The sequence below is a fragment of the Ambystoma mexicanum genome, chromosome 5q (assembly GCF_040938575.1).
Source record: "Ambystoma mexicanum isolate Mex_15411 chromosome 5q, UKY_AmexF1_1, whole genome shotgun sequence".
NCBI lineage: Eukaryota > Metazoa > Chordata > Amphibia > Caudata > Ambystomatidae > Ambystoma > Ambystoma mexicanum.
The window spans coordinates 1294679783-1294702723 of NC_090933.1; the positions used below are offsets into that span (position 1 = coordinate 1294679783).

Here is a 22941-nt window from a genome sequence, read left to right on the forward strand (position 1 = left end):
AATTGTCTTGGTAAAGACTTCTGCAGTATCCACTCTTTTGGACCAGTACACAATTCATCCTTTGCATTCCAATGAAAGCAGGAATACATATTCCACCTACTCTTTGAAAGTGAACTAGCAACCCTATGTTACGGAGTTGCAAACATTTTGAAATCTGGAACCCACTTTCAAAATATGTCAGCTACGCAATTAATACAAAAAGTGCAAGAAAAAGATGAGGGTTTACAGTCAAGTATAACAAATTTGTTTGTAAACATGCGTGGTACAAAAGAATACTGGTTCCGAGGGCACGGAGACGTACGTTGTATGATCAGAAACCTTGGACCACCGACTTGGTTTGTTACACTAAGTTGTGCAGAATATGAATGGGAAGATTTACATGAGTTCCTACGCATATCAAACAACAACAAAACCAACATACATTTATTAACACCTGTAGATCTTTGCTCTCTAGATCCAGTTAATATGTCAAGATATTTCCATCATCGTTTCATTGCTATGCTACACTTTATTTGCAATAAAACTGTTCCTCCCCTCGGAGAAGTGCAACACTTCTTTTGGAGAAAAGAATACCAAGCGAGAGGAGCACCACATATTCACATGCTTTTATGGATCAAAGGTGCACCTAAATTTGGTCACGACACTGATGCCACTGTTTTGCAGTTCATCCAAAAATAGGTCACTTGAGAAATTCCTTCACAACGGACACATAGTGACCTGCACGGGCAGATTTTACAATTTCAAAGACACAAATGTGGCAGATATTGTCGGCGCAAATACAAAAACAAAAAGGAAATACTTCACCAAATGCAGGTTTGGTTTCCCTAGACCAGTTACAGAAACAGGTGAAGTGAACAACTTCATGTCTTCAGTTTGACAAGGTGTGAAAGGTAAATCACCTAAGAACACGTACTACAAAAAAAGAACCAAAGAATGTAAATATATCAGTGATTACAATGCAATCATTGCCCTCTTATGGAATGCAAACATAGATGTGCAGTACATTGCAGACAATTCCACTGCTGTTGCACGATATGTTACAGCCTACTTAATAAAAGCAGAAAAAACAGTGCTTCAAGACCTCTGGGATGACTTATCAGACAAAACACTATCTCAGAAATTGTACAGCCTAGGCATAAAAATGCTCTCTCATAGAGAATGTGGCGCCTATGAAGCTGCAGATCGTTTAACTGGTACTGCTTTGTACGGAAAATCAGACAACATAGTTGAAAGGGGCCCCTAGGAGACCCTGACGTCTACGGAAACAAGGCGGGTCACCACACACGATAGAGACGCCAGACACGAGGTTGTATTCCCAAAGCTAGGGTTTTATTGCAAAGCAAAAGTCTCAGTTGGCCAACTCGGTCTCACGCCCCGCGACGTGCATCTCTAGACCTCGAGGGACGCAAGAGAGTGAATTACCTACATCGGTTACATATATACAAAATGCATGTTTAACATCCCCCCTTTATTGGGTTTCTTTGAACTTGGTGTGATGATGGACATCTCCGACCACTATGACACCTTCAAACATCTATTCTAGTAACAATTTGCGAGTGCGAAGGCATCTTTCAGTTATTGAATAGAACACGGCGCTTCTGTTCTTGGAAGCGAACTACATACGGGGGGGTGGCTGGGGAGTTGCATTCCGGACCTTGCTATCTATCAGGTGCTATTCGCGGCCTGGGAGCGGACATGCTATAGCAGGCTCAGCAAAGGGGGGCCGTAAGAAAAGCATAATTCAAGCCTTTAGCGGTAATATTCTAACATATAACGAGACTGGCTGGCAGCTGTGAAATGATTAAATGCCCTGCAGCTCTGCTTCAAGGCTACATTCGCGAGGGAGCCGGGCATTCTTCCTGCCGCTGCCTACGTTTGTGTTTCAGCGAACTCGTTATCCTCACGACCCTGCGGCCTTGTCCTTTTCACATACAGACAATGTTTCACAGTCGAGCAGTGTAAGCGGAAAATATACTGCAAAACAATAGGAACAGAAACCAATGAGCAATGGTTAGAAAACAAAATGGCGATTCTTGTTACATCAAATGGCCGTTCATTGGCAAACTCGAAAACCTATATTTTGTCATATCGTGCGGTCTCAAAGTAGAGGTATCCGTATTTCTATACTGACAAACCCTCCTTTGGCTGTATGCCAAACGTCTCATCTATTTATTGAAACCTCCTCTTGTGATGATGAATCTGAAGTACCTATGTCTGAGTCTTGCATGCTATCGTGGACATCATTGTCTTCATCAATATCTATTGTCATCAACTCTTTTACTGCTCTCCTCTCATTTGGGTCTGGGCTACTTCGATCATGAGGTTGTTTTTTTCTTTGTTATCATATGCATGCATCCTTCCGTACATCCCTCAGTTACCTCAGTGCATACTATGGGTAAACAATGTATACAACAGCATGTTAGGAATATTCCGAACACCACTACTAATATTGAGATCAACTTCCATCCCCAAGATCGTAGCATTCCCCAAGATCCTATTCCCCAGCTCCCTTCTCCAGTGGGGAGTTCAGAGCTTAGAACGTGCATTTTCTTTATTGCTTCAAAGATTGTGGGGGAATAGTCATCGACATAAACGCAACATGCTGATCCCACTATTTTGCAAATTCCCCCACGATCAACCAGGATTACATCGAGAGCCATTCTATTTTGCAGCGTCATTAACCTTATTCCTCTTTCTTCCAACGACATGTTAAATAATATATCTGTTGTTGTGTTTATTGTATTCTTTAGGATTCTGGACAGTTGCCTTATATTATAGGAGTTCACTATCTGTCCCAAGAATGGAATGAATGATTTCGCTACATCAGTTGCTATTAAAACACCTTCGTCAGTCCTTTTGACTCTAGTTCTGGATAATCTGGCCATGGCTGCTGTTTCTAAGAGGAATACTCCTGGGAACAGTAGCCCTAGGTAACATGTACCTCCCCAGTTTCTGGGCAACCAAGGGTATGCTTTCTCTCCACATATAAAGTAAACTGGATCACCTACGTATACTGGTTCTATTTCCCTTTTTAGTACCACTGTATTCATACAACCAGTATATGTTCCGACTGTAAAATAGCCTTTCTTTTTTAGACAAAAAGGGACAGTTCTTGGGCTATAATTCACAGTGTAAGATGGGGGAATTGCATCTTTGTCCCCTTCTGTTCTTACACGAAATGTCATTACAGATGTTTTTTCTTGCGGGGACAATCTATCTCGTCTATTTTGTCGTGTTATCTTCCGTGTACTTTTTCTCGTGGGCTCTGAGGCTATTACTTGTGCTTTATGGAAAATGGAACAACCCACAGGCTTCATTATTATCTCCTCAAACTCATTCATGTTGGTTCTGTCTAATTGACCCATATTACTCTCATTCCATTTCCCATAGAACATTGCACCTAAAGATGCACTACATGCAGAACTTAATAGTAATGGCTGCACACACCACCCTATTCCTTTTCCGGCATGCTGTGGTAAATGGGCACATACCCAGCAGTTTGTTTTCTTCAGGATTGCATGGGTCATGTTCATTATCAGCAGTAAGGTGTTATTTCCAAAACCTTCCCTGTGTTTTTCTTCCATTGGGGGTAGCGTATAAGTGATCACCAGAACCGGGCTTTCAGTAGTCGATATATTAATTATTGGTAAAAACATTTCTAATGGTTTTATTGTTTCTACCCACCATAATATTAGGGCTGTCGATATTGGTGCTACCACGCTCATAAAGCACATTATTATTGTTAGTACCAGCATACAATTTGTTTTACCATGCGTTTTTCTTAAACTTATAGTCTTTATGACTGACTCATTCTCAGCGGTGGTGGTGCAGGAGGAGGCTGGAACTGGTCCCGGCATGTTTCTCGTCGTCCTTCTTCCTTATCACAGTTTGTTGTGGATATCTCTCTTCGTCGCGCTTGCTCTGATGTTTATAAGTTCAATGGAATTGTCACAGTTCAGTTCTGCCTGTCCTTGTTAGCCTGGATTCGATTATTCGTTTTTAGGCGAGATCACTTGTCACCTCTTTTACTGCTCAGACGACCTTCGATCATTTATCTTATCGCCTTAGTATCATGGGCGCCCAGCTTGTCCGCTCTGGTTCCAGACACATGTACTGTTAATCAGTTATCTCACTTGCCATTGCACCATGTGCGCCCAGCTTGTCCGCTCTGGTTCCGGACACATGTACTTTTTATGATCGCACCGAGGAGCCGCGAGTCTTGAATTGTCCGACTTGCACAATTCTCAAGCTTCTCTCCTCTACACCTCTGGTTCCTTCTCCGTCCATGAGCTGAACCAGAGGTTGACATAAACACCAAAAAGAACTGCAGATCATTTTGTCTTCCGAGGCCGCAGGTTGTATCGCCTTGCTCCTGATATCGTATGATCCGTGAACAGTGCTGGTGCACTTCCAGATTCAGGCTCGAAGTAAGCCTGTGGCGCTACTGCAGGTGCTGGTGTGCGCTGCGCCAATGATGCAGATCCATTTTTTGGCGTGCTGGCAAGTGCTGGTGGGCGCCAAAGGGGTACACGATTTGGTTTTGCTGGTATTTGCAAGGCAGATTTCGTGTCAGTCAGCAGTGATGTCGATTCTGCTGGGCAACGTTGGGGCACTCTTTGCCTTTCCCCCTCTTTGGCAATCGTCTCAGGCTTTGTTTCGAGTTTCACTTCTCGTTTTGGCAGATTAGGTGGCTGCTCACTGGCAACAGTTTCTTTCGTTTCTGGGACCGCTGTCTCTTTCCGGTCATCAGTGTCAGGCAAGTCTTTCAGTGCAGTTGGAATCTTCTTGGCATAGGTGGCATGGATCCACGACTTCCTTCCATCCACCCGTATTGCCGTCTACGTCGCCAAAAGTACTTGATGGGGCCCGCGCCACCTGGGTGCTAATGATGACTTTCTTTCAAAGTTTTTTAGCAGCACCCAGTCTCCTGGCTCCAGCGCGTGCCCCAGACCGGTGTATCTCACCAGTAATGCCTCCTACACCTGCTGATGAATCAAATGCAATTTCTGCATTAAAAGGCCACAATAAGTACTAAGCACAGGATGTTCTATCTCACTAAGTCGTTTTGGCTGAGGTGCGCACCAAACATTTGCCGGTCTCCCCATTACGATTTTGTACGGGGAGAGCCCAGTTTTAGCCTGTACAGACGTACGCATGCATAATAGTGCTATTGGTAATGCATCCACCAAACTCAACTTGCTTCCCGCACAAATCTTGCTAATCTTTGATTTAAGAATTCCGTTGTGCCTCTCCACAAGACCGGCAGAACTTGGATGCCTTGAACTATGGAATCTCTTATCAATCTGGAGACCAGCACATATCTGTAATACCACTGCACCCACAAAATGCGGTCCATTATCAGACCATAGGACTCGGGGCAAGCCAAATCTGGAAAAGTACTCCTTCAACATTACTTTTGCCGTACTCATTGCTGTGCAGTCTTTCAAAGGATATGCCTCCACCCACTTACTGAATGCACAGATCACCACCAAGACATATATTTTAAGTTTTGGCACCTCTCCATCTCTATGAAAACAAAATGAACTACCTCAAACGGCATGGAGGGTGGGCCAAAACTGCCTGTTGGAGTCACTGTTCCCTTTCCTACATTGTGTTGTAAACATGTGATACAGTTCTACACCAACCTCTCTGCATTCTTTTTTATGTTTACATTCTGCCATACTGTAGAAAGGTGCTGTATCATTTTCTTGGCACAGATGTGCGTAGGGCTGTGGGCCATTGTGACCATTGCAGTCACATACGAATTTGGCAGCCTCCAGTTTCTAGTTCCCTTGTCCGCCCAACAACCCTCCAGATCCAACTCAGCAGATCCCTCTGCCCATCCCTGTATTTCATCGGCCATAGCCTCGGCCTGCATTTCTTTGACAGTCGCAACTCCATCTTCTATCATACAGGGTACTTCGTCTGTCTGAACCGTCATCATCTTGGTATTCAAATCAGTGGCAGTTTGTTTCGCAATTCTGTCTGCAAACGCGTTTCCCTCTCCTACTTTGCATTTTATTTTTTTTATGTGCCTCGCATTTCACTATTGCTAGGCGCTTTGGAAACGTGAGTGCAGACAGCAATTTTACAATCAAAGGGCCATGTTGAATTCTGGCACAATGTGATGTCAGAAACCCTCTCTCAGCCCAGAGTCGACCAAAATTATGAACCACTCCAAAAGCATACTCACTATCAGTATATATATTCACATTGAAATTTTCAGAAATCTCGCAAGCTCTGGTCAATGCTATTATTTCCGCGGCTTGTGCTGAATTATAGGGGATTCTTTTACTTTCTAGAACACTCTCTAGGGTAGTGATAGCGTATGCGGCAGTTGTCGTGCCATCTGGTAATTTAAAACATGAGCCGTCACAAAATAACTCTCCATCCGGCTCTTTCTGTGGAATATCACTTAAATCAATTCTTCCCTTGGTTTCTTCCTCAGTGACCACTAAGCAATCATGGGGGGGTGATTCATTCTCCCCAATTTCTTTTATGGTTAGTGGCATTAATTCTGCAGGATTCAAAGCGCTACACCTCATAATTTGGATATGGGGTGCGAACAAGATAATCTCATATCTTGTCAATCTAGCAGAGGTGAGGTGTTGCATCTGTGTCCTATTTAATAGAACGCATATGGCATGTGGCACCATCAGAATTAAAGTGTGCCCCAATACCATTCCTTCTGTTTGTTTCACTGACGCAGCAGCCGCCGCGACAGTTCGCAAACATCGTGGTAGTGCACGCGTTACAGGGTCCAGCGCAGAAGAAAAATAGCCGCACGGCCTATTTATCCACCTTGTTCCTGTGTCAAAACCGCCAATGCACATCCTTCACTTTCACACACAAATAGTCTAAAAATGTTCTCATAGCTCGGCGTACCCAAAACTGGAGCCGAGCATAATGCAGTTTTCAATCCATCAAATGCTTTCTGACATTCCTCATCCCACTGCAAAGGCATAACCGTATCCTTTCTAGTTAAATTCACTAATGGTTTCACAATTAACGCAAAATTGCCAATCCATTGTCGGCAATATGAAGCCATGCCTATTATGGCTCGGACTCCTTTTTGTGTCTTTGGAATAGGCATACAAGAAATGCTTTCTATGCGTTGTGGCGTTAGTCTTCTCCCTCCTTTTGAAAGTAGGTAGCCCAAATAAGCCACCTCCTTCCAATTATACTGACATTTCTTCAAACTAGCTTTATGGCCATGTGCCGCTAGGTGTGACAGTAGTAATACAGTGCTTTCTTTACAAATCTCTGTCTGCAGCTAGCAATAGATCGTCTATGTATTGCAAGAGTACACAACCCACGGGTAATTCCAACATGTCTAGCTGCTCTTTTAATGCTCTACTGTAAATACTTGGACTTTCCGTGTAACCTTGCGGAATCCGCGTAAATGTAAATGATCGTCCTCCTAATGTGAACGCGAACAAATATTTACTGTTCTTGTCCACTGGAATACTAAAGAATGCATTTTTCAAATCTACTACACTAAAATATTCGGCTGAAACAGGTATCATTGTCAATATTGTAGTGACGTCTGGCACTAGAGGAAATTGCAGATCTACTACCTTATTCAATGCGCGTAGATCAATTATGAAACGGTATGGTACCTCATTACCTCCTTTTTTATAAACCGGAAGAATCGGGCTGTTGCATGTACTGCCTGTGATTTCCTCGATTACCCCTAATTTCACCAAATCAGTAACAATACTCTTCAATCCTTTTTCACCTTCAACCGAAATTTTGTATTGGGGTATTCGCGGTAGGGTAACACCTTCTTTCAAAATAATCTTTACTGGCTCTATCTTTAAACATCCCACATCGTTGTCATGCATTGCCCATATACAGGTTGGTACTTTACTTAGTTCCCCTGGTAACGCTTCAGACATGAATTCTGACACAGGGGCCACGTGTGGCCATATCGTTAGAAACACTCTGTCTGCCGTACAATGTATAACTGAACCTAGCTTTTTCAACAAGTTTAATCCCAACACATTTTCTCCACAATTGTCTGTTAGAAGGAAGGGACAATGTTCAGTAAATGGTCCTATGGTAACTGGGACTGGTTTGGACACTGGGTTTATGACTGGTGAACCCGCGAACCCTACAGAAATATTCTTTTGCCCTGACAGTGGTATATCCGGAACCAAGTGATGGTCTATTGAACACTTCTGTGCTCCTGTATCTACAAGAAAGCGGTGCTCCTCATTCCCGACTCTCATTTCTACGTAGGGTCCTCAATGATTCACGGGAATAGACACTGGCTCCGACCCCTGTCCTGGGCTGTCCTATTGGGGAAATAACATATCGTCCAACGTGTAATCATTACTATTACTGTAATACGTGTTTAGCTGTGTATCGAAAACATTTCCACTCTTCCCTCTATTTCCCCCACTCGGATTTCCATATTGTTGATTTTGCTGTCCCTGACTCTGATTTGGGGCATTTTGGTTTTGGCCTTGGTTTTGATTACCTCCGTTATTATGATGCTGCTGCTGCATACTATTCCTATTTGGTCCATTCGCTCCTGGGTGTCCTCTATGCTGTCTCCTCTGACCAGACCCATTTCTATTCTGTAGATGCAGGCATTGCGCTCGCCAATGTCCTTCCTCTTTACAAAATGCACACTGATTCGGTCCCACTGTTCCCCCATGCATATTCGAATTACTCCTTCCTTGTGCGTTCCCTCGCCCTATATTATGTCCTGTTACTTGCTGCAATAGTACCTGTGTTCTAATTAGACATTTCTTCAAGTCTGCCCCCACCTGTTTTAGCAACGATAATTTGTTCACCATCTCCTTCTGCCCCGGCGATGGTAATTGCTGCTGTTCATTATGCGACCCCTTTTTCCCCTTCCCAGGTCTCCCGATATCCCTACTCCTGTATGCAGGCGTAGCAAACACTTTGACAGGTGCAGTAAATGTTTCGACATAATCATTATCTAATTCATCTCTAAGCTCAAAAAGTCTATACACATGTTCTCTCACTTCATCCCTCTCCCTACAGCGTGCTAATGCATTCAAATCTAACAATCGCTGCGGTGGTAATTTCCCAATTAGCTGTTTCCATTTCTCCACCAAATATTCACCCATACATTCCAACACTACCTGTCTTTCGTTGCTTCTGCGGAAGTCATATCGAAGCCAATGTTGCCATCCCATCATTCCCATCTATATACATCTCTGCCTGTTGCTTCAATTCCACCTTCCTTTCTTTGCTGATTGCGCTGCGGGTTACCCTTGTGCACCCCCGTTGGTCACACCCGCCTCTTGCCCCCACGGTTTCAACTTCAACCCCGGGAGGAACGGACGGTACCGAGTCTGTGTCTAAGGCGGGAGGTGAGGGTGGGACAATGGGAACATGGGGTGTCTGTTGTGGGCCTGGTTGGCTAATAGGAAGTGTTACGTGCACGGTCTGTGGCTGTGGGAGGGCTTGAGCTACCGGAGGGGGAGCTTGAGCAACGGGCGGGGTCTGGGCGATAGCTACTGACGTGTCTGGTCTTACTTCTGATCTTGGGCCTTGTTTTGTATGGGTCAATATATTTTCTATCAATTCATCAGCTATGTGTAATTCTCGTTGTGGGTATATCTTTTCTATATTCAACTGGTCACGCCTACCTGCCCTTCTTAGACTCTCAGTCCACTCCTCCGCTTCTTTTTCTTCCGCTACTTCACCTTTCGATTTATGCCTGCGCGCATGCTTTGCTCTGCTTTCAAATCGGAGCATTGCTTCCTTTCTCCAGTCTTTAATAGCCTCAAATGCTGCAGGACGCGCTTTTTGTCTTACCGAAACCCTTTCCAGGTCGTCTATCCTCCCTATCTCAAAACTACCATTAATCGGCCACTGATGGTCTTCTTGCTTTCTGGTTTGCCTATGGCAAGTCTCACAGAATATTATCGCACCCACTCCACACAAAGATTGTCTACCACAGCGGAAAAAACCCGCTAAGGTGGCCAATACCCCAGGCATGTTTCAACCTTCCCCCTGGTTAATCAACCTTACCTAGGGCATTTGATTTTGCAAAGTCAACTCTCAACCAATATCAGGATGCTTGGTTCGGGGAATGATTCACCTGATAAATCAAGTCGTCTGTATACTGACGCACCAAAGGACGTCGTGTCTGCGTTTCTTGGCTTCTGCCTCGTTTCAGGACCCTCGCCTCCTTGTTCTCTAGCCAGGCACGTCGATCAGGGATCAGATGTGTGCAGATCTGCAAAAGAGTCTCTCATCACTTTTACAGGGCACCCCGAACACCTCTTGATCCCGGCTCGATCGTCCCGTCCTCGCCGTTCTCTGCCTTTCTCAATTACAACGTTACGCGATGGAACATGTGGGGGAGGGTCCCTATTCGGGCGCCATCTTGAAAGGGGCCCTTAGGGGACCCTGACGTCTATGGAAACAAGGCGGGTCACCACATACGATAGAGACGCCAGACACGAGGTTGTATTCCCAAAGCTAGGGTTTTATTGCAAAGCAAAAGTCTCAGTTGGCCAACTCGGTCTTGCGCCCCGCGACGTGTATCTCTAGACCTCGAGGGACGCAAGAGAGTGAATTACGTACATCAGTTACATATATACAAAATGCATATCAAACAATCAGCTATGACATGTTTAACACCCCCCCTTTATTGGGTTTCTTTGAACTTGGTGTGATGATGGACATCTCCGACCACTATGACACCTTCAAACATCTATTCTAGTAACAATTTGCAATTTGTGAGTGCGAAGGCTTCTTTCGGTTATTGAATAGAACACAGCGCTTCTGTTTTTGGAAGAGAACTACATACGGAGTGGGGAGTTGCATTCCGGACCTTGCTATCTATCAGGTGCTATTCGCGTCATGGGAGCCGACATGCTCTAGCGGGCTCAGCAAAGGGGGGCCGTAAGAAAAGCATAATTCAAGCCTTTAGCGGTATTATTCTAATATATTCTACCATATAACGAGACTGGCTGGCAGCTGTGAAATGCTTAAATGCCCTGCAGCTCTGCTTCAAGGCTACATTCGGGAGGGAGCCGGGCATTCTTCCTGGCGCTGCCTACGTTTGTGTTTCAGCAAACTCTTGTTATCCTCACGGCCCTCCGGCCTTGTCCTTTTCACATACAGACAACAATGTTTCACAGTCGAGCAGTGTAAGCGGAAAATATACTGCGAAGAAATAGGAACAGGAAGCAATGGTTAGAAAACAAAATGGCGATTCTTGTTACATCAAAATGGCCGTTCATTGGCAAACTCGAAAACCTATATTTGCTCATATCGTGCATGAGACGGTTGGCCCACGGCCACCAAAATGCGTTTGCGGTCTCAAAGTAGAGGTATCTGTATTTCTAGACTGACATAGTATGGCTTAGTCTTGGTCCTGCTAAATCTAGAAAAAGAGTTTTGAAATCATATGAGGACATAGAAACGATTGCCAGAAATGATCCCAAAAGCCAAGACATTTTAAAAAACAATTTACTGGACACATACTATCCGAACAGGAGTAGCACTTTGGAAAGCATGTGTCTATACCACATAGCTCAAAACTTTGCATACAAAAATAATATAAAACCCGATGAAAGCAAAGGCAGATATAGAGTCACAGATTGTGAAGGCAGCTTAGTGAAACTTACAGAACGAAGCTTAATCATGTTAAATTGTCATTAAAAACTCCTCAACAGAAAGAACTATATTACATGTCTCTGCTACAACTTTTCAAACCATGGAGTAAAGAGGAAGAGATACTAGATAACTATGACTGCTATGAAGATGCTTTCAAAGCAAATGAAAGCACTATAACCGATGTGAACTTCACGCAGTACAAAGCAATGTTGCTCAATGAACAGCAACACGAAGAAGAACTTCAGGCCCAACTAGATAAGGACTCTTCCGACAGTAGTTAACCTTCTGTAACAGGAAGTCAAGAACCACTAGGACAGCCACTAATAGCAAATTAGGCAGAATTAGCTATGACAGAAGTGGAAAACACCATGTGCCACTATCAAGAAAATATAGAAGACTTAACTGTACAACAAGCAAAACTTAAAGATCAGCGCACCATTTTTGAAGACGTAACAAAACAAATTGTACATGGTGTACAAAACGAAAATAAAGAATGTACCTGCCAAAATTACAAACCAATGCTGCAGTACGTCAGTGGTGAAGCTGGGTCAGGAAAAACATTCTTAATCAAAATCAGCAGCAAGCTCGTTCAGCAATTGACAAACAACAAACTATCAGCTGTTGTAACTGCCCCCCACAGGTTTAGCTGCCTACAACATAGGCGGTGTCACTTTACACCAATTACTACTTCTTCCAGTAGAACACCAAAACAAATTAGACTACTACAAACTTTCTGCAGAAGCTGCAATGGAACTACGCAGAGTATTAAAGCAAATGAAAATGCTACTAATAGATGAAGTGAGCATGGTCTCCAACCTAATGTTGGCTTTGATTCAAATCAGATTGCAAGAAGTACTTAAAACAAACTACGAAGAACTCTTTGCAGGGAAACACATTATCGTTTTCGGAGATCTTCTACAATTGACACCAGTGAAAGGTGAACCTATTTTTAAAACCGTAGGACACAAACTCTGCCGTAAAACTGTTGGCAGCATAGGAAATGTGAACCTTTGGCAACATTTCCAATACAGAGAATTAACAGAAAACATGCGACAATCTGCAGATCTAGCTTATGCCAACATCCTAAAAAGTATTAGAGTTGGTGTACTATCTCAGGAAGCACAAGCAATATTGAAAAACCAGCACATTCATGCACTTTTTGGATATCTTGCAGGTGCTACTGATGTTATGGAACAATTAGCGCACACAAATGTCAATTGTATGGCCTTAATGGCAACTCTTGCAAGCTGTGTCAAATTCAATGAAACAATGTTAAATAAAGAAATACAACCAATAATTGAAATTTGCGCCACAGACAAACTAGACGTACATGGCATGACACTACCCATGTGTGAGCAAGCCACAACAAGACTAAGTAGTTTAGAAAATTCAATATCCAACACAGCTGGGTTGGAAAAAATATTTAAATTATCCTTAAATTGTAGAATAATGCTTAAACGTAACCTTGACGTGGAGCAAGGGCTAGTTAATGGGGCACTGGGTACAGTTGTTGGCGCTCAATCATACCCACGTGACAACAACGTTCAGTTTGTCAATATTTGCTTTGACAAACTTTCAGAAGTGAAAAGGATTGGGGGCTCAACTGCTCGATTCCTTCTGTTCAAAGACATGTATGTACGTAGAGAACAATTTTCTCTAACTCTTGCATATGCAGTCACCATTCATAAATCCCAAGGTCTTACCCTAGACAAAGCATAGATATAGGAAACAGTCTTTAAAGAAGGCATGAGCTACGTAGCACTATCACGCTTACGTACACTTGACGGTCTATTTCTAATCAACTTTGATGCAAGTAAAGTGACCGTTGATATTCCTTGCATTTTAGAATACAATAGACTGCGTTCACTGTACACCCCCATCTGAAATAATATCCTGTTCCAGAAAAATTAAAACGTGCTAATAGAAAACTAATTCAATCAGAAATGCAACAGAATCTGACAGCAAGCAAATCCTTGAAAGAAAACAAAAGAAGGAAAAGGTTCATCAATTACCACAAGCAAAGAAGAACCTATTATGGAAAGTAAACCAGGTACTTCTTCAAAGAAGGAAGAGAAACTCTGAAAAAAGCACTCTGATACGGAACTAGCTGGTCCATTCAAATTTTCAAATGAAACTGGTGTAAGTTGCTATGCAAATGTAGCAATGAATATTCTATTTCAATTGCCACCAATTGTTCACAATATTTACTTACACAGTACAGACCAATTGTGTTTGCAAATGTTAGTCCTTCATAGAAACGCAACAAACAATCCTGACAACACGTACAGTGTTTACAGAATAAGACAAGAATTGGACTACTGTGCTGGAATGGTGAGATTCACTATAAACACACAAGAAGATCCACAGTCTTTTCTAATGTACTTACTACAAGTACTGGAAAACAAAAGCATACCTATAAATGAAATCTTCCAGATTTCGTACATGTGGAAACATACATGCACTCTCTGTAGCAATGTCATACAGGAACAAATCCCAAATGAGCGATTTGTGTATGTATCCATACCTAACTGTGAATCCATTCCATTTCAGCAACTGGTACAGAATGCAAACCATGCCAGATTATGTATTATGTGCAATTCAGACAATCGCTCCACCTTACTGATACAAACTCATAGTAAGTACATAATACTTATGCTGCTACGTTATAATGCAGATGGTACGAAAAACAACTGCAAGCTGACTGGATTCACACACGGTCACGTGTCACTTGCAAAGAAAACCTTTAAAACAGTAGTTATAATCTATCATACAGGAGCTTCAACCAATGCAGGTCACTACACTGCATACATTAAAATGAAATCTGGATGGGGGAATGTAATGATAGCACCATTACTCTAAAGCAGATATTGCCAGCTAATCTTACAAATGCGTATTTAATCTTCTTAAAGCCAAGATTTAATGACTAATGTGTACTTCAACATTACCAAAAAATGAAGCGAAAGCCTACATACAGTTAGAATACGCCAACAGGTATCCAACTGCCCAAGAGTGTATAACAACAACACAGATAAATGAATACCACAGAAGCATAACAACAAATGCATAGTTAGAACACCCCAACAGGTATCTAACTGCTGTTAAAAATAGCAACAAGGCAACAAACATAACATTAATCAGAAAGAACAAGGAAGCACTCAAAGAAAGCAAAGAAATAAGTTTGTAGCATAGCAAATAAAGGGTTTTTTTTAATCCGACAAGGATTTTTTTTCCCCCAGACCCAAGGATTTCAAAAACAAACACAGATACTGAGCAAAATGCACAGTACACTGGTTTGTAAACTAAATATGAAGGTAAAAAAAAAGCTAAACTGTCTATTATACAATGTAATAAGTCTTCATAAAATGCAAACACTAACATGCTTTTTTCTTTTATCACAGAAATTAAAAAAAGGCTAGGTCTGCCAAGTACTGCAGTCATGTAAAACATATATGGATTCTGCACAAATTAAACAGTAAGTATAATTACGCGAATCAACACGGCTAATCTATAGCAGTAATATGGTGCAGTCGCTGTAAGCTGGACCTAGCATCTTTGATGTATAACCTACCCCCTACGGCCAAGCAACCCACACTATAGGTCCTACCCACAACCATCGCAACATATCAAAACCATGGTGCTTCTAATTTCACTACTTCTAAGTTTAGTTTTGGGTTCTGCAGCCATGCAACCAAGACACTAGAACATGCACACAACCACAGCACCACACCACGCCCACGTTCACTTATAACCTCACTGCTTATCACTTCAGTCTTGGGTGCATGGCCTTTGGCCATGCACCCAAGACTCTGGGTCCTGGCCAGAAACAGCAAAGCATATCGCAACCATAGTGGCTTCTAATTTCACTACGCTACGCCCTCCCCACAACCACCTGAATGATGTTTCATAGTACGAGTGTACCTATGCCTGTTATATGCTGCAGTAGTTTTGGCCACAGGCTACAGACTTGGGTGTAAGGCCATAGATTTTTGAATGTATGGGTATGCAGTGTATAAAATCCATAGTGGCTTACAACTGCAGTGCTTAAAGACTCCAAGCCCTGGCCACAACTACCACACCATATCACACCCATTGTGGCTTGTAACAACACTTCGGCCATGCAGCCAAGTCTCTACACACACTCCACAACCATTTGACCCATAAGCAATACTACAGTTGTATATATTTCTGTAATATGCTGCGGTGGTTGTGGCCAGGGCCTAGAGTCTTGGAAGTACGGTCTACGGCCTACGGCCACGCACCCAAGACTCTAGGCCCTGGCCACAACCACGGCAGCATATTACACCCATGGTCGCTTATAAATGAGTGACACACCCATACAAAGAAACATTATAACTTTAGCATGCACTCATTTTGTACCCAGGACTCTAGGCCCTGCCCACACCTACCAGATACATAATCTAATGTATGGGTGTGATGTATGAATGAGATATCCTGCACTGCTTGTGGGCAGGGTCTACACTCTTCGGTGTAGGGCCGACAGCCTGCAGCCATGCACCCAAAACTATACGTCCTGCCCACAACCAACGCACTATGTAAAATCCATGTTGGCTTATAACTTTAGAGTTGACAAGTGCGTTCTCAGGTGCATGGCCTTTGGCCATGCACCGAAGACTGCAGATCCTCCCCACGACCACCTCAGTGATGTGCGGTAGTAGGGGTGCATCGATAGTTGTGGTATGCTTCAGTGGTTCTGGCCAGAGACTAGACTCCTACCAGTATGTCCATAGATATTACAATATATGGGTGTGTAGTGGCTTATACCTCCAGTGCTTATAACTTTGTTCTTAGGTGCTTGGCCTGCGGCCATGCACCCAAGACTGTACACACTTCCCACAACCATATAATCGATAATCAATACTACAGGTGTATCCATGAATGTGACATGCTGCGGTGGTTGTGGCCAGGGCCTACAGTCTTGGAAGTATGGCCTTCAGCCTACGGCCTACGGCCATGCATCCAAGACTCTAGGCCCTGGCCACAACCACTGCAGCATGTCACACCAATGGCGGCGTACTAATCATTAGCACACCCATAGGAAAAAATAATGTAATAGCGACATGTACTCAATTTCAATGTGCGCTAACACCACGCGTGTCTTTAGAACAGCTTCAAGGTGCCCGTGCGCAGCACGGACTGAAATACTACCCCTATTAAAACCCTCATTTTCTGTACACACAAACATTCGGAATAAGGCGTGCATAGAGAATACATCATTAACACGTACCGCCTGAACAAATACAGTTTTTCACCCATCTCTTACTGTGTGAACCTCCCCAAGCACTATGACACAGCAAAATAGGTTTTGAAATAGCATGTTGCCGCTGCGCTGTCCGTGGATCCAAGATGTCTGGCGCATCCAAACAATCTGCAGCACAACACGTCTCACTGCAGCCAATCGGCAGAGACGTCGCATGCCCGCGGTCATGACGCAAGCCCCTTACCCAATCGGTATCTTGTCCGCGGAGCGGACAGATATCACTAATTCTTTTAGACCTACTTTTTGGTCGTTTTAAAGAAAAGTAGTGGACGGATTGTCACCAAATGTACAAAAGCACGCTTTCGGGACCAAGCTCCTGCTCCTACTGCAAATTTGGTGAAAATCTATCCAGCGGTTTGGGTTGTAGACGTGCGCAAAGTTTTTCCCCCATTCAGTCTATGGGGAAAAAAAGACGTTTTGGGACCCCCTATAACTTTTCCCCCCCTGGACCAAACATCACCAAACTGCAAATAAATTCAGTATGGCCCATATACTTTTTCTGCAAAGTTTGGTGATGATTCGTCCAGGGGGAACGGAGTTATAAGCCGCCCAGAAAGTCCTCTTCCTATGGAAACAGCAACTTAACCATAACTACACGGCCACTAGCATGGCCGTGTAATACAGATGATTCTCCCAACCAATCCCTGAACCCTAAAGGCTTTTGTAATCAGGAGTCTCATGTGAAGTTAGTTGTGATGTATTTTGCACTCAAACTGTTGTCAAGCACGAGATCAGATAAGAGCGTGAAACTTTTGGGATTTACTGCTGTTCCTGCTTTATCTGGGTTGTTAATAAAGCAGGCATTTGTCAATTACCTTGACTCTTCCACTTTTGGGCACAGGACTTCCCGGCCTATTTGTCCCGCTCAGGTATAGTGATATCCTGCCCTTGTTTACAGTCTTCTGCACCCCGACCCTATTAAGCTCAGTGCTTGTAGATGTACATAAACTGTCACAGCACAACCATTAGAGGGATTAATTGGCTGCTATAGCTGTTTCTCTCCAATCTGGTTCCCCTATGGTTATATAGCACAATATATATGGGTAGCTATTTTAGAGATCGCTATTTTCCCTTCTCAAAGCACAAGACTGGGAAAAGGATGGTAAGTGAAGGCAGAAAGAAATATCACATTGCATATTCTGATACTATACTGCAAGTGCAAATGCATGTTTTAGCAAGAACACTATGGATATTTGATCACATTTTATGTTGATCATTTGCACAAGGGTAAGAAGATTATCCGAGGTTCTGTCATTACATCTTTAACAATATGCAGACCAATAGAAAGCCTGTCTGAGGTTCTAAAGTAGTCACTTGCCATAAGTGCAGATACCATCTCTATGAAGCTCTCCATCAGGTATAGTACTAGTCTCTGCTGCAAACCTTGCTATAGCACCAGGTAAGTATTGTGACTTTGTGGTAGCTTTGGCAATCAGTGGAAACTGAACATGTCAGTATGATGGGCAGAGGATCTGTGTTCAATCATAATGGGCAGACACAGTATACAGAGTAATATACATAGAGGAAATGTGAAAGGATAGGTCGCTATGAGGCGGCTAAAGTTTAAAGCCTAGCCTTCGAGACATCCTCAAATGTGGATGGCAATTTATTTTTACGCGTAACTTTAAACACTGGTGTCTACATAAGGACAAATTACAATGAAACAATAGCAGATCCATCAAGAAATAAACATGCAAATCAACAGAACAAGTACAATCTTCAAATAACTCAGTGCTGATGGCAGGTACAGATTTTATAATTAGAGCACCTTCGCATTCACTGGGAAGAAGGCTCAGTGCCAGGACCAATAAAAGTTTGTGTATTCGAGGGGTAGACCATTATCAAAATGTAATAAAACTATTTCTAACCAGAATTTACTGGGTCACAGATTAGACAGAGCTGCATAAAGGTCAAAACTAGCTATTATAGAACCTTTTTATCCAGATGTGCATGTGAGCAAACAGATGTGAGGGCGACCCATTAATATGTAGCACCAACAAACAGGCATAAGATGGGTGGAAAGGAAACAAGAGGATTTCTATAGACTCAAATATTTAAGGATTTGGAATAATGACTTGAATACAGTATTATTAATAGCTATTAATGATTAGTTATGTGTTGGTCAAATAAAAGAAACTAAGCTTACTGGTCTTTGGTCTATTGTTTTCAAAGGATTTTTCAAGAAAATTGAAAGAAATGCAAGTTATGCAGCACTCTGCCAGCAAAGACTGCACTAAAATTCTCACCTCTCTCTCAGCTTCTTCCTGGTATCTGGCTGTTGCCAATAGTTCCTGGAGTTGTTTGGTCACCATGTCTTTGTTGGAACTAATCCTTAGGACCGTTCCTATGCACTTGTATAGGAAGTTCTGAAGAAACAAAAACAACCATAAGCAAAGGTTTCTAAACTATTTCATGTATGTAAGTTTGCACACCAAGAACAGAAACATACTTCCTGTTTGATAGTTCCTTCAAGGACAATTCTAACTCTGCAAATTAAATAACACGGGGACGGACTAAGATTGTGATTTCTTTTGTACGGCTGTGAGACAGACCTTGGGAAACCCTTTATTTGGAAGATAAAGAAAATATTCAAATCAGTGTGATTCTAAAATGAGATTAAGAAATGTAACTTGGAAGCATCTTAGTCACTGTCGCTGACCCATGTCGAAGTGAAAAAAGGGCAACAAAAAAAGGGTTAATCTCTCACACCTCAACACTAACCATCCACAAAGTATACAGAGCACCTGGCCCGATCTCTACCTTTGAGGAAGACATCCTACAAGTCCTAGCTCCCCACTCCAAGGCCTCCTCACAAATTCTGCTCTTGGGCGAACCTAACCTCGGATTCTCGCTCTCCAACGCACGGACTACACTTGGACTCTCCCAATGCATCCTCACCCCCACCCACACAAAGGGGCGGATACTCGACTGGATTGTCGAAATTAACTGCCCCATGAACATACCCTCCAACACTCCCTATCCGTGGTCAGACCACAACGTGAGAACATTCACCCATCCCACATTGAAGTACCACCCTCCCCAAGTCCAGGCTAGACAACCCGACAGCCCTGGTTGAAACCTGCAAATAAACCATGGCAAAAGCCATTATAACGGTGGCCCACTCTCAGCGGAAAGACTGACCCCTCTCGCACTGCAATTCCTGGTTCACTCCAGACTTTAAAACCCTACGCTTAAAAAAACGAGAAGCCGAAACCACTTGGAAGAACTCACCTTCCGACACAAACAAAAGTAACGTCCAATCGATAGCTAAATCCTATAAAAACACACTCCTGGCAAAAACGATAGAATCGTCAACTCCAGCTCTAGCTCGTGAGAACTCTTTTCTAATCTACGCAAACTAGAAACACCAACCGTCCCCAAAGACCGTTACAACAAAGACAAAGCATGGTGCATCAACATTCAAAACACACTGCTGGGAAAACTGGCCTCCCGTCAAAACAAGTTTCTTCTAAAACAGAACTCCCCTATCCTAACCACCCCCTCCAAGACAAAACCACTACTATCTGCACCCCTGGCTTTACACTTCAAGCCAATCTCACCACAGGAAACCCTGAGCATCATTCACAGCCTGAAACCCACAAGATGCAAAAGCGACAACTGCCCAGCTTCTGTGATCAAGGACCTGTGCCCTGGAACTGGCACCCTTTATCAGTGCTCTGATTAAGGCCTCCTTCACACCTGCGAGGTCCCCGTCAGCCTCAAGGAAGCAGGATCCTCCCCCTACTAAAAAAAACATCATTAAATCCTGACATGCCCACCAACTAATGCCACATCACAACGGTCCCATTCTAACTCAAAATACTGGAGTAGCTTACACCCAAATCCAATCCTTCCTTGAAGCCAACAACCTTCTGGGCATGAGGCGATCAAGCTTCAGACCTGGACATGGCACAGAATCAGCACTCCTGAATCTAAAGAACCAGATGGACGAGGCCAAAGACTGGCAAGGTCTCTCTCCTACTCCTCTTAGTCCTATCTGCAGCCTTTGACCTAGTTGACCATTGCATCCTCTGCAAGCATCCCACCTCAGATGTGCATTTCTCGGACCAAGCCTCAACCTGGATCTCGTCCTTCCTGTCCGACACATCCTTCAGAGTCTTCTCTGACCTGGCCTCTGCCCCATCCACCGCGATCGCCTACGGAGACCCCCAAGGCTACTGCGCTTCTCCGACACTGTATAATATATTCACAAAACCTCTATTTGACATCCTAGACAATCTGGGTATCTCATACACAAGGTATGTTGATGAGGACAGAAATATGATATATGATATGGAATTTATAACGCGCCTATACACAGGTGTTTCAAGGCACGACGAGGCAAGAGAGGGGAAACAGAAGGAAGACAGACAACAATCCTACTAGGCCAGGTGACAATGAGATCACGCAAGTGCGGGGGAGGGGGAAAGTGAGAGGGGGTAAGGGGAGGGGGCAGTCCAGTACATAGGATAAAAATAAAATAAATAAAAACCAAAGAATACAATAAATAAGAAGTGGTGGCAAGTGCATGGGTAAGTGCAGACATCAGGTGTCAGGTGTTAGGGAGAATTCTCATTTCATGGCTAATTTCCCTTACCTAGTGAGTCCCTCAGCAGCTTTACTGGATCTCTGGAGTTATTTCTTTCCACTTGATAAGAGTGTGAGCTCCCCCCCGCTTCTTTTTGTGCGTCACACAGCACCTTCTGTGCAGTGGCACAGGGTTGTCGTTCAGACTCCCACCGACTCCATTTCTGAGGCGACTATTGTCCCCCAGAAAAGGGTAACGTTACCATTAACTTAACTGAGTCAAATTTAACCACAGATCCAGTACATACATCTTACATGGAGTGCTGGAAGAGTTAACTCTTAACTTTTTATCTGTACCTCCTAGAGCATTGTTTCGCTCTTGACATTTAGACATGGCTGGTGGCAGTGGTATCTACCCTAATTTTCTACAGCGGTTATCTTATATAACCGTGGTAATATTATAGGCTATTGTGTTAGCCTCAAACTTAAAACCGCTTGACCAAATGCTTTTTCTTTTGGCTCCGGTGCAGTTTATTCGCCATTTCTTTTTGTTAAAATCCTTCTTGTGTTTTACTTCGCGCTGCAAACCAGGTTTGCCTTCTTTGTTCGCTGTCTTTTGACGGGCTTCTACCTAGAAGCCCTCCTCAAGGCGCCTGGGTGTCTAGGTGGGCTGAATGTGGGGGAGGGGCATAGTCACCCCCTGCACAGGGTTTTGCGCATAAAAGGCAGGTCTCTTGGGCTGGAAGGAGTCGCCACTGGAACTACAAGGAACCGACGAGAAGTGGAGGAAAGGTCGACTGCTGCAACTACCCCGTACCAGTGAAGCCCTGCTGCAGTCCTGAGCTATCTACCCTTCAACGACTAAGAGGAGATCCAGTTCAGAGTCTTCTTCCCTTGAGCCTGGTGGGGATAACCAGCTCATTATTTTCAGTCAGAGGTCGCCTTCATGGTCGAAATCGCTGCACACTGCTGTAGTGGTCCGAATAGCCACTTTTGCTTCCGAACATTGACAATATCGAAGTACACTTGGCAACGTTGAATCTCGAACTGTCCGACTGTTTGATCCTCGACAACAGGCACCCGGTGTCACTTGCCTTTGGCTCCGGCCCTTTGACTCTTGAATTCCTGTCTATGTGTGTTCTGAGATTCTGTCTGCCTAACCAAAATATTGCATGTGATTTTTGCCCCAACTCTCTCTGGGTATCTCGGGTGCTAAGTGCGTTTCTACCCCGGTAGCATTTCTTGCTGCGGATATGCGGTTATCTAGTAGACTGAACAGTCAAAAGTGATCGCAATTGTATTCACGGTAACGCGTTCTGTTTCATAACACCGGTCCATTCAAACACAGGGTACTTACCTCAAATAATACTGTACAAAGTGAATTAGTTAGTTGTAGTATATTTTACGTGTGGTTTTCGAATTAATACAAGTGTCGTGTTAATAACAAATGGTTTAAAAATAAATGTACTTATATTTTTTACCTGAAACCTTGAGTCAGTGTTTGCTTGAGTCACAGTAATCGCGGTCCC

The 22941-nt window shown here is 43.4% G+C and overlaps 1 protein-coding gene across 2 annotated transcripts in view; it reads right to left on the reverse strand.

Moving 5' to 3' along the window:
- Positions 1–22941, reverse strand: part of MROH1 (maestro heat like repeat family member 1) — a 2813132-nt gene that overhangs the window by 1704961 nt on the left and 1085230 nt on the right. For both annotated transcript variants that reach the window (XM_069621886.1, XM_069621885.1), the window contains exon 20: positions 19132–19251. In XM_069621886.1, the coding sequence (XP_069477987.1) occupies positions 19132–19251 (120 nt within the window). The remainder of the gene's footprint in view (positions 1–19131; positions 19252–22941) is intronic.